This window comes from Moschus berezovskii, chromosome 27 (assembly GCF_049115385.1).
Source record: "Moschus berezovskii isolate FMDL1 chromosome 27, NW_MosBer_1.0, whole genome shotgun sequence".
Classification (NCBI taxonomy): domain Eukaryota; kingdom Metazoa; phylum Chordata; class Mammalia; order Artiodactyla; family Moschidae; genus Moschus; species Moschus berezovskii.
In genome coordinates this window covers 33,699,041-33,711,835 of record NC_142486.1, presented here as the reverse complement: position 1 = coordinate 33,711,835, position 12,795 = coordinate 33,699,041, and the positions used below count along the sequence as shown (strand labels likewise).

Sequence of the window (12,795 nt, the reverse complement as noted above, 5' to 3'; positions counted from 1 at the left end):
CTGTGGGGTCAGGCAAGCCTCCATTCATACCCTGCTTCCATCACACGTAGGATCTGAACCTAGTCCCTGGCCTCCCTGAACCTGAATTTCTATTTATGAGGCAAGGAAAAGAATACCTACTGTAGATGAGGTGTTGAAATGACAAAATGAGATCATGGATATAAACTGCTCAGCACAGTTCTTGATACAGAGCAGATCTTAGTAAATACTGGCTGAAGTCAGCATTCTCAGCAGATTGTAGAGAAGCCCTTGTAGGCACCGAAACAGTGTCTTGTGATACAACTGAAGAAATATCTGGAAGGACCAGACCTTTCCCTGGTGGGGCTCACAGTCCAGGTGAAGATGCATGTACAAGCAAACAATTACAATGGAAGCTGTTAACACTCTTCAGTTCAGTTCAGTTCAGTCACTCAGTCATGTCCGACTCTTTGCAACCCCATGAATCATGGCACGCCAGGCCTCCCTGTCCATCACCAACTCCCGGAGTTCACTCAAACTCATGTCCATCGAGTCGTGATGCCATCCAGCCATTTCACTGTCTGTCATCCCCTTCTCCTCCTGCCCCCAATCTCTCCCAGCATCAGACTCTTTTCCAGTGAGTCAACTCGTCGCATGAGGTGGCCAAAGTACTGGAGTTTCAGCTTTAGCATCAGTCCTTCCAATGAATACCCAGGATTGATCTCCTTTAGAATGGACTGGTTGGGTCTCCTTGCAGTCCAAGGGACTCTCAGAGTCTTCTCCAGCACCACAGTTCAAAAGCATCAATTCTTCGGTGGTCAGCTTTCTTCACAGTCCAACTCTCACATCCATACATGACCACTGGAGAAACCATAGCCTTGACTAGACGGACTTTTGTTGGCAAAGTAATGTCTCTGCTTTGGGGGCTAGTATATAGGTTAGTACAAAGTGGAAAGGACTCAACTCACTATGGATTATCCAGAAGGAGTGTCCTTGGCCAAAAGAGGAAAATGTTCAAATAGATAGGATCTGAGACAGAGAATGACTAGATGACAAGCAAATACAAGGGCTTGGAGATCTTAGGAGGATAAGAATGAAGCTTTCTGTGATGGGACCCAGGAGGATAACCATATTTGGGAGAGGAAGATGATGACTTTGGTTCTGAACAAGATAAAAGCTGGAGGGCTATGGGCTGTCCATGTCAGGGTGTCCGGGTGGCATGTCTGCAAGACCAGAAGATCTGGACTGGAGACAAGGACCTGGGAGTCATCACAGTGTGGAAAGCAGCTGAGACCAAGGGCACCAGAGAGAATGCAAACAAAGCAGTGAGATTAAAGGGAGCCGTGGATGCATGAGAGGTGGGCGAGGGACCCTCAGTTTAAGAAGATGCAATCATGGGTCGCCCTTCTGTCTTCTGGGGCATCTCTGTTGTCCTCAATTAGCTTCCCTGGTGGCTCAGATGGTAAAGAATCTGCCCTCAGTGCAGGAGACCAGGGTTCGGTCTCTGCGTCAGGAAGATCCCCTGAAGAAGGGAATGGCTACCCATTTCAGGATTCTTGCTTGCGAAATCCCATGGACAGAGAAGCCTGGTAGACTACAGTCTGTGGGGTCACAAAGAGTTGTACACGAATGAGTACACACACACACACAAAGCTTGTCTGTATGTGTGTTACATTTGTATGCACACATATTTTCATTTTAAATCTGATATAACCCTAAAACGGTAAACAGAATTATTTCCAAAGGATTTTTTCAAGTAGTTAATAAGAAAGTGATTCTATGTGGAGAAATCTAATCTATTACTCAATGTCCCCACCCTCAAGAAGACTTGCCCGACTAACCAAGTCAAGCCCACCCCTTTCTCCCTAGAGATGGCTTGGTCATGAGCTACTTGGGGAGAGGGGGTGGTTTCCTACCCATCTTTGTCCCCCGCCTCAGTGCAGATGAAATGTTGGCCACTGAGTTGGCCCTCAGAGGGTACTGACTGTATTGGCCCAGGCTGCCAATTGACTTGTATCCAGGATATTATTTTCAAGAACCTTTGGGCTCCAATACTTTGGCCACCTGATGTGAAGAGCCAACTCATGGGAAAGACCTGATGCTAGGAAAGATTGAGAGCAGGAGGAGAAGGGGACGACAGAGGACAAGATTGGTGGGATGGCATCATCGACTCAATAAACAGGAGTTTGAGCAAACTCCAGCAGATAGTGAAGGACAAGGAAGCCTGGCGTGCTGCAGTCCATGGGGTCGCAGAGTCAGACACAACTGAGTGACTGAACGTCAAAACAACAACTGGGAAGGCTTGGACTCATTATGCTCCAATGCAGAGCAAAGCCACGGGAAAGGGGGAGAGAAGCAAAGGGCGTGGAGGTTCCAGTGTGCTGGAGGGAAGCCTGCTCAGCCCTGAGCTCTGTGTCTGCTGAACACAAGCAGGCTGTGCACGGCATTGGAACCGTCCACACCTGCTGCACACAAAGGCCCAGCAGAAAGCCAGTGTCTCTCTAAGGGCTTGTCACGTTTTCCAAGACACTCTCATTACACGCTGCTGCTTCCAGGGACGCTACTGGATGACCTCGGAGATGAAAAGAAATCTCCTCTGAGTTCCAGACTAACAGCTCCCCCTTTCCACAGGCCTTCCCCTCTGCTGACCTGCCTTATCAGACTATGCTGCTGGGGGGTGGCTTGCAGGATAACATGACGGGTATTTACCTGCTCCATTGGCTTCCTCTTTCTTCACGACAGAAGCACAAGGAGCTATTTCTGAAGCACTGGATCCCCTGAGCGCTGAGAGAACAGACCAACTACAGGAAGCATTTGTACATTCTAAGCTCGACTTGGCGGCAATTCCCTGAGCTGCCTGTTTTTTTGGGAAATTGCTGTACTTCAACAGAAATTTGAAGGAGGACATACAAATTATTAAAAGGGTATTTTTTTCTGTAGATGGAAATGGAGTCTATCAAGGGCAACCTTCTTTTATGCAATGTTATCAACTGCACTGCAGTGACCTCCCTTGTAAACACGCTTCCTGGCAAACAAGTCAGGTCCAAAGGCAGCAAGGAGAATTCACAGGTGTGAGCTGAGCCTGACACAGGACTGGTGAAATCTGACCAACAAGAATGATTTTACAGCTCCGAGAGTGATCCTCCGATTGTGTAACTTCAAAAGGTGGAAAAATAACCCCCAAGTATAGCCACCAAAGGCAGGCAGAAAGGCTTGAGTTCTCTACCTCCTATTATGGAGAAGAAAAAAAAGTAAGCTGCATTTTGAGTTTCCATTTGCAAGAGGAAAGAGAAACCAGAATTTGAGGGATGAATAAAAGAAAGTGAGGATACAGGAAAGAAACATAAAAAGCACGTTCAAGGTCTCAGATGCATAAAGGAACCAGCTCAGACATGGAGATGTGAGCCACTTAGGACAGTGGGCTATAGGGTACATCAGAGGGAAGAGTGGAGCTAAGTCCTGGGGACAGAATCCAATGCTCTCCTGAAGCATCACCAAAATGCACAAAACCCCACCCCATCCCTCTCCACACACACTAGAATCTAAGTTCAGTGAATCAGAAATTGCTTTCTTGTCTCTTCTATTAACTGACAGATTCCAAGCACCAAGAATGGCACCTGGCACACACACCAGGCCCTGAATTAGAGCCTGGGAACATTAGAGGAAGGGATGAACAAACCAAGTTATCACTCAGAGCTTGGGTGTACCACCTAAAGGAAATATTGTGCAAGTGTTCAATTAACAATGGTTATTGTTGTCATCAATAGTACTCATGCCATGGAGTTGAGTATGAAAATTCAGTAAACATTGGTAATTAATTGTACAGGGTATCTCAGTTTGAATGGCTTCAAAACATATCTTTTAATTAAGATACAATGGCATGCAGTAAAATAATCAAATCTTTTGTGGTGGCTAGATGGATTTTGACAAATGTTAGCGACAGGGAATATTGTCATAACACTAGAAAGTTCCCTGTGCATTTTTCCTATTAATTTTCTCCTCCACAAAAGCAACCATCATTCTGATGTGTGCATGCTAAGTCGCTTCAGCTGTGTCTGACTCTGTGTGATCCTATGGACTATAGCCCGCCAAGCTCCTCAGTCCATGGGATTCTCCAGGCAAGAATCCTGGAGTGGGTTGCCATGCCCTCCTCCAGGCATCATCCAGATATCTGGCCCCACAGACTAGTGTTGTCTCTCCTTGAACTTCATACAAATGGAAGATGACATACAATATCATTTTCTGTGTCTGGCTTCTTTTGTTCAACGTAATGCTTCTGCAATTCATCCACATTGTTGTGGGTATTACCAGCTCACAACTTACTAATGTGTAGCAATCCATTTTATGGTTTCCCTGATAGCTCAGTTGGTAAAGAATCTGCCTGCAATGCAGGAAACTCTGGTTCAATTCCTGGGTCAGGAAGATCTGCTGGAGAAGGGCTAGGGTATCCACTCCAGTATTCTTGGGCTTCCCTTATGGCTCAGCTGGTAAAGAATCCACCTGCAATGTGGGAGACCTGGGTTCGATCCCTGGGTTGGGAAGATCCCCTGGAGATGGGAAAGGTTACCCACTCCAGTATTCTGGCCTGGAGAATTCCATGGACTGAGCAACTTCACTTTCAATCCATTTTATGAATATATGTATTTACCCATGTCCCTGTTGATGAATCTTTGATTTCTTCCTGATGTTTTGCTATTATGAATGTCTTTCACAAATATTACTTCTGGGATATATGTTTACATGTCTTTGCAGTGAATACCTAGGAGTGGAATTGCTGGATCATACCTAGGAGTGCTGGATCGTACTGTTAGTCACACAGTCATGTCTGACTCTTTGTGACCCCATGGACTGTATCCCACCAGGCTCCTCTGTCCATGGAATTCTCCAGGCAAGAATACTGGAGTGGGTTGCCAGGAGTAAATACCTAGGAGTGAATTGCTGAAGTGAAATTGCTGGATCATAAGGGCTTCCCTGGTGGCTCAGATGGTAAAGAATCTACCTGCAGTGCAAGAGACCTGGGTTTAATACATGGTTGGGAAGATGCCCTGGAGGAGGGCATGGCAACCCACTCCAGTATTCTTGGCTGGAGAATCCCCATGGACAGAGGAACCTGGTGGGCTACAGTCCATGGGGTCACAAAGAGTCAGACATGACTGAGCAACTAAACCAGCACATATTCTTAACACACTTGGTATTGTTGGTCCTTTTCATTTTAGCCAAGCAGGGGTATGACGTGGTAGCTCACTGTGGTTTTAATCTGATTATCATGGACCTTGAGCATGTTTTCATGTATTTAATGGCCATTTGACTAAATTTTTTGTAAAATTCCTAAGTCAATTTCTCATTTTAATTGTGTTGATTTTCTTTTTATTATTGATTTATAGGAGTTCTTTATATATTCTGGATATGAGTCCTTTGATTCAGATAATTTAAAAAAATATTTCTGTGTGGCTTGCTTTTTCATTTTCTAACAGTGTCTATACATGGGCAAAGGATTTAAATTTTGATGGAGTCCAGTTTATTACTTTTACTGTATGCTTTCTTATAGTTCAAAAATGTCTTCCTAATTTTTTCTTATAGAAACTTTACATTTAAGTCTGAAGTTTAAGTTTTTGTGTATAGTATGAACCGAGTCAAGGTTGCTTTTGTTTGTTTTGCTTTTTTTTTTTTCTCACTAAGAATATCCAGTTGACCTAGCAGCACTTATTAAAAAGGCTTTCCTTTCTCCCATTGCTATAATTATTCATCAAAAATCATTTGAATATATATTTATGAACCTATTTTCATTATCTCATCATTATACAAGATATTAGCTATAGAACTATCATAGATAACTTTTATCAATTGAGGAATGGCCCTTGTTTATCAAGAATGGATATTGGTACATACACTACCAGGTGTAAATCAGATAGCTAGTGGGAAGCAGCTGTACAGCACATGCGCTGGGCTCAGTGCCCTCTGATGACCTCGAGGGGTGGGATGAGGGGGTGGGAGGGCGGCTCATGAGCGAGGGATACATGTATACAGATGGCCAGGATACATGTATACAGATGGCTGGTTCATGATATTGTACAGAAGAAACCAACACAGCATTGTAAACCAATTATACTCCAGTAAAAAAAAAAAATGGATATTGGATTTTGTCAAATGCTTTGTCTGCATCTATTGAGATGATTATATAATTTTCTCCTTATTATGTCAATATGGCAAATTATATTGATTTATTTTTTGATGTTAAACCAATTTTGCATTCCTAGAATAAACCCCACTTATCCATAATGTAGTTTCCTTTTCCAATATATTGCTGAACTATGATTACTAAAACATTGAAAATCTCTATGTAGATTTGCATTATTTCTTTTTAAAATATTTGATAGATAGGATTTACAGTGAAGCCATTTAGGCCTGAAGTTTTGTTTTTTTTAATGGGAAGGGTTTTCATTTTGAATCAAGTTTCTCAGGAACTAGTCAGATTGTCTATTGGCTCTGTTGATTTTCTCTATACTTTATGTTCTACTTTGTTGATTTTTACTCTTATCATATTCTTCCTCTACTTCATTTGGGTTTAGTTTACTCTATTTTTTTTCTAGTGCCTTAATGTAGAAGCTTAAATCATTGACTTTACAATTTCCTTTTTATAAAATTATAAGCATTGAAAGCTATGGATTTCCCTCTTAGCATGTCACCAACTTCATTTTTCAAATTTTGATATGTTGTGCTTTCACTGTGGTGGTTTAGTTGCTAAGTCATGTCCACCTCTTTTGTGACTCTATGTACTGTAGCCCACCAGGCTCCTCTGTCCATGGGATTACCCAGGCAAGAATACTGGAGTGACTTGCCATTTCTTTCTTCAGGAGGTCTTCCCGACCCAAGAATCGAACCTGTGTCTCCTGCATATATTCTGATCATTAATTTTTATTTCAATGCTTCTATGGTCAAAGAATGCACTGGGCATATTTTAATCCTTTTAAATATACTGAGACTTATTTTAGGCTCCAGCATATAGTCTACTTTGGTCACTGTCTCGAGTGCACTGGAAGGAAGGTGAACTTTGTAGCTACTGGATATAGCAGCAAAAACTCCGGAGCTTCCTCTTCATCATTCCCTTGCAGGAATCTAACATCAGCCCCCTTCCCCAAAGGCAATGCTTCTGTCTGCACAGTATTGTCTTCTGATCTTAGTTAACTATAATATGACTTCTGCACTATATCCCATATTGTCCTGCCTCTAGGTCTGATGTGTCAAGTGAAGACAATTCTTCGGCTGCTAAAGTGGTTCAGAGACGTGGCACTGCTTGTCCAAAAAGACATGATAGTGATATAGTCCTTTTCCCTTTTCATTACCTTTTATTCTGCTTTCCATGCGATATTGTGATGACTAATTTGAGAGCTGAGAGTGGAGTCATGGGGAAGGAGGAATGTCACTGGGCCAGATGTTGCCACTATATGCACAAGATCATCTCCAAACTCCCTGTGAAGTCTCTCCTCTCTGACTCAGGACACGGCTTGTGTGGTATATTAGATAAGATTTTCCTGTACACTGAGTTTTTATATTTTTAAATAGTTAACATACATGCACTGGAAAATGTGCTTTACAAGAAACAGAACATCCCTCTCCAACCCATGACTTGAAGAATGGATATGTTTAAGTTTGGGAAATGATTTGACTCAAAGCAAAAGACCAAACAAATGAAGATATAGGGGGTTCACTCATAGGGCCAAACGTGTGACTATGGTACCAAATTCTGAGGCTTAGACAAACTGGTGTGATCACTGCCCTAGAGTCTGTACTTGCTACTGTAATGACGCGAACCAAACTTCACCGACTTTAAACTATTCCAAGTCTTTCCAGGATGCTCCCTACTCAGATTTGTGAACCCAATGCAGAGAACAACACACAACTGCCAGAGTTCACCCAGGGAAAGCACCTCCATCGCATCTGACAGTATCTGTCTGTCTTGTTCCCGCGGGGTCCTGAGATGGCATCTGGAGCCGCACAGGGGGAAATGCTTTGGGAAAAAGAGGAGTCTGAGCCGGCTTATGCCCATACTCTCCTGCCTCCGCTGTATTCGGCACATGGAAGGATGCTCACCTTTTCCCATTCACGGTCCTTGTTCAGGACGATGACCACCAGTCTGGGGTGCACCTGGTAGCCTTCCTCAGTGAAGGACAAGTCTTTGCCATCCCACGTCACGTTGACCATAAATCTGCAGAAAGGAAGAGAGAGAGGCAAATGTTTAGGGAAAAATCTAAGAGGTTTCAGACAAATGAGTGGATGCCACCATCCGTGTAACGCTGAGAAGGTGTAAACTTATTGCCAGCAGCCGCTACCTGTGGAAGCATCAGTACCCGTGCAGGCTCTGCTAATCTCCATGCACTCTTCCATGAGCTTGTAATCATACCCAGTCTCCCGTAACTGGCTGCAATTAACAGATGAGTTGGAACATTTTTGTCCTGTCAGACTACAGACCTTTGTTCAATGAACTTCTAATAAGAGGATCTGAAAGCATGTTTGAATAAGCTACTCTAAAGGAAACTGCTTGCTCACAAGCCACATGGTAGACAACATCAAAGAAATGATATCGTTCAACTAATACTTATTAAATATTTGCTACATGCCAGCAATCAGCTAGTTGGCTGGGGATAAACAAGAAAACAGACACGATCCCTGCTCTCCAGAAGCTTATAGTCTAAGAGAGAGGCCAGGTATTAATTGGTTAATCACAGATATGTGACAAGTGTTGGGCTTCCCAGGCGGCTCATTGGGAAAGAATCTGTCTGCAATGCAGGACACGTGGGTTTGATCCCTGGGTCAGGAAGATCCCCTGAAGAAGGAAATGGAACCCACTCTAGTATTCTTGCCTGGGAAATCCCATGGACAGAAGAGCCTAGTGGGCTACGGTCCATGGGGCCGCAGAGTCAGACATGACTTTGTGACTAAACAACAACAGATGACAAGGGTCACGATGGCGGGGGTGGGGGTGTGTGAGCTCCATGAAAGTGAAACGGGGGTCAGACCAGGCTTTTAAAAGTGCAGCTTGACCTGAAGGATGAGGCAGCATTAACTCGATAACAAAAGACATAAGCACACTCCAAGCAAAAGGGGCAGCATGGGCAAAGGCCCTGGGGCAGTGCTTACCGAGGACTGAGTGCAAACCAGTGCGGCTGAAGCAGAGAGAGCCAAGGGAGTGTGGGGTGTGGTGTGGGTGAGAGGGCGAATGGGGCAGACAGTGCAAAGCTTTTCAGGCCATTTAAGGAGTTCTGTCTTTGAACTCCTTAAATAGAAGGACATCGAAGCTCTTAACCAGTGATATAATCAGACTTGAAGGTTGTGTAGAGAACAGGTTTGCAGAGGAACACAGAGAGTATGGGGGACCGGTCACAGTGCTCTTATTAATCCAGGTTAGAGATGATGCTGGCTTTGACCCCAAAAGAGGAGGAGAAGGAAGAGCAGGAATAGCAACACACAGGACCAAGTGGAGGGGTTTTTAGCAGGTATTTAGGGACAGGTCAGATGTGAGGGAGAAGATGTGAACGGGTGTTCGGTGTCTGCCCTACACAACATCCACCAGTTATCTTTATCCAAGGGATGCCTGTCTGTCTCACAATACTCCATCTCCAACCCTCCCTCCTCAAAACCACTTGCCTGTAGCCAGGCTCAGCGCTGACATGAAGCAAGACAGGATTTGAGAGGGGAAGGTTCTCAGGGATTCACATTTCCTTTTCAGCGTGAGAAAAATGTGATGCTGTTAAAGATGTCCAGAAAACGTACCACTTGGCAGATAGTCAGCAAATGCAGTATGGTGGTTAAAAGCAATCAAACACCCCCACAAAGGCAGGGTATCTCAAAGCCGGAGCATTTTCTTGCTTTATATTCTCTTAACAACAAAAGCAGCTAAAGAAGTAAAATACCAAGGAAGAGGACTAGGCTATAAAAACAATTCCACGTAGAGTGACTGGCCTGATTGATCACACGTCTGCCCCTGGGCAGTCACAGTGCATAAGACCTGACTGTGTCCTCTGGGGAAAGAATAAGGTCTCCAAGTTGAAGAAACTGGGGGAAAGGCAAAGAACATTTCTGTGTATCCATTCGATGGCCTCTTTGAGTCCTTAAAAAATCATGCTTTTCAAGAAAAATTAATGGCATGAACATAATTCTCGCTACTTACTGTTAAACAAGCAGAAAAGAAGATAAAAATAGGGTTTGTCTGTGCATGGAAAGATTCCAGGTACTTTCTATTTTCTTTTGTGTTATCTTTGTACTCTTGAAATTTTCTGCAAATACTTTTTATTTTTTAACAAAGATACTCTTTGTTTAAACCCAGAAAAAAAAAATCAAACACTGCTATTCTGGAAGAGGCAAAGAGCAATCACCATCCTATGTGGTACATCTGATCATTTCCTAGGAAGATAATTTATAGATTCAACAACTATTTACTGGCTGTCTATTATGTGCCAGGCCTTACGGTGAGTCCTATAAATACAGAAATAGAAAACACAGTGTCCATCCCACCCCTTCCATTCTCACAACTCAGTGACATAGACACGCAAACGTTGCCAGCACGTAGAAGGCCACTCTGGTACTGGCGCTCTGTAAATAGGAGAAGTCATGAGAACGTAGAGGGAGGGTCCCTAATGTAAGCTCCGCGATGTAGGGAGGGCTTCCAGGGGAAGGTGGGGAAGAATATTCGGAGCAGAGGAGTCATCTTCAACAAAAGAGAGTCAGCAAAGGAAGTGGCACATGCTACGGGACGTAGGAAATAGCTTAGTAAGAACAACAGGCAGTGGGCTGCATCCACAGAGCATCTCTGAAGCCAGATCATAGGGGCCTTAAGTGTCTGGATTTTGTTCAGAAGGACATGAGGATCATTGACTCACAGCACATAGCAAACTGCAAAGCCAAGGGCGTAGACCCATGAAACATCACGACAGGACACTGCCCATGTAGTTTCAGCATAAGAACTACAGACAAAGCCCACCAGTGGACTTTATCTGGGCTGGCAAAAAAAAATCCATCACCAAGTCACTCTATATCTGCAGTCTAAAACTCATGGTTAGGCCAGCTGATTCACTGAGGGGTTTTGCTTGTTTCAACTGTAATCCGATAAGCTTTCAAGCCAAGTGTTGATTATACAATAACTTGAGGTAACTAGAGCTCAGGTTCAGTGTACCTAATGCCCAACTGTAGGTGAAACTGAGAAATTTAGTCCATCAACAAGAGCTTTGGAAATATCCAGCTCGTTATGTGTTTGGAAAAGGCGGACCAGGAGACAAATCCTTTGGATTTGACTTGGACACCGGGTCCAGGGGAGAGCCATTCACAGGGTCATGTTGTGTGAACAGATGTCGCTGTCACCGCTTTAATCTAGGAGCTGGCATGCCCTGTTGAGCACCCACTCTTCTTCCGATTTGCCAGTTGAATGTACTTAAATCTCTCTCTTCATTCCCCACTTCTGTTTCCCCCACTCGTGCCCTTGCCTCCCATTTTGTAGTGAAATCAGATGGAATTAGCAGGGACATTATTTAGATGTGATTTCTTTTCTTCAGATTATATGGAAACAACTGTATGGAAATTCTGAGACTCCAATTGTTCTGTGTTCCTTTAAGATTCAATATTCTGCGCCAATGAGTCCATATACTCAGTGTTTATATTATCTACCTTCCTTCCTTCCTTTCTTTCTAGCTTTCTTCCTATTAAGAGTCTTCTGTCCCTTGGGAGGGGAAAAAGCCCTCTAACAGAATTTCTTTTGCTCAACAGTAATTTCATTATGAAGTTGGCAGGGAACAAGTACCTATTACCTTCAATTCCACCATCCAATTTCTAGGAAGGACAATCCATATTTCTGCAGGCTTTCTTCCCACTTAAATTTACTCTAGAGAAAAATTCTTTACCCAGGGAAAAACCATTCTACACCCCACTGCTTGGTCCCCATTAACACCTGCTGGGCACTTGTATTAAACAGTAAAATCTTATCACTGCTTTATCTCTCGAAAATTGATTACAAACTTTAAGTGACCAGATAAACTATCAGAAATTCTGGCTGTTGCTAAGCTTCGAATTACATCTTCGATATTTCCGTCAGGAGCGATAAACACAAGAGGACGTGCTGGCAAAACGTGGATGCGGGGAAGGCTCTGACGGTTGCAGAGGATCCATGTTTGTTTTGTTATTGTCCATTGATTGTAAAGTGCCAAGCTGTTTTTAATCAGCGACACACATAACAGAAAATACGTAAATTATGTGATGCACATACATACAAGTTTCCTTTGGTACCTACAGCCTCAGGGGTATGAAGCTGAAGTCCCAGGTGAAAGAAACATTTCTCTGTCACTTGTATTTTGTGCCCTATGAATGGTTGGCATATGTGGGTCAGAAATAACATGGAAAAACATGGTAGACTGTTTTTCTTATATTATCACTGCAAAAAAAATTGGGTCAGAATTATCAAGTTCTTTCTAGATCTGCTTTAACACAGTAGTCACCAACTACAGGTGGCTATGGAGCATTTGAAATGTGGTTAGCGTGAATAGAAATGTGCCAAAAGGGCATGACACAACTGGATTTGGAAGACTTTGTATGGGAAAAAAAAAAAGTGTAAAATCATATGAATAATTTTATATTGATTTCGTGTTGCAATACTTTAGACACACTGATTGCAATAAGATACATTATTAAAGTTAATTTCATCTTCTTTTTACTTATTCCAAGTGCTACCAGATAATTTAAGATGATAAATGGCTTACATTATATTTCTATTGGACAGCTATTCAGGACCGTCTTTGGTGTTTTGTCTTGTTTTCTTAACCAGTAGATCCATCATGAAGGCAGGGACCTCTT

At 43.2% G+C, this 12,795-nt stretch overlaps 1 protein-coding gene across 1 annotated transcript in view; it reads right to left on the bottom strand.

Annotated features, from left to right (window-relative positions):
* Positions 1-12,795, bottom strand: part of GRIN2A (glutamate ionotropic receptor NMDA type subunit 2A) — a 433,921-nt gene that overhangs the window by 134,715 nt on the left and 286,411 nt on the right. Inside the window, exon 3 of the mRNA XM_055409472.2 lies at positions 8,050-8,164. Coding sequence (XP_055265447.2) covers positions 8,050-8,164 — 115 coding nt within the window. The remainder of the gene's footprint in view (positions 1-8,049; positions 8,165-12,795) is intronic.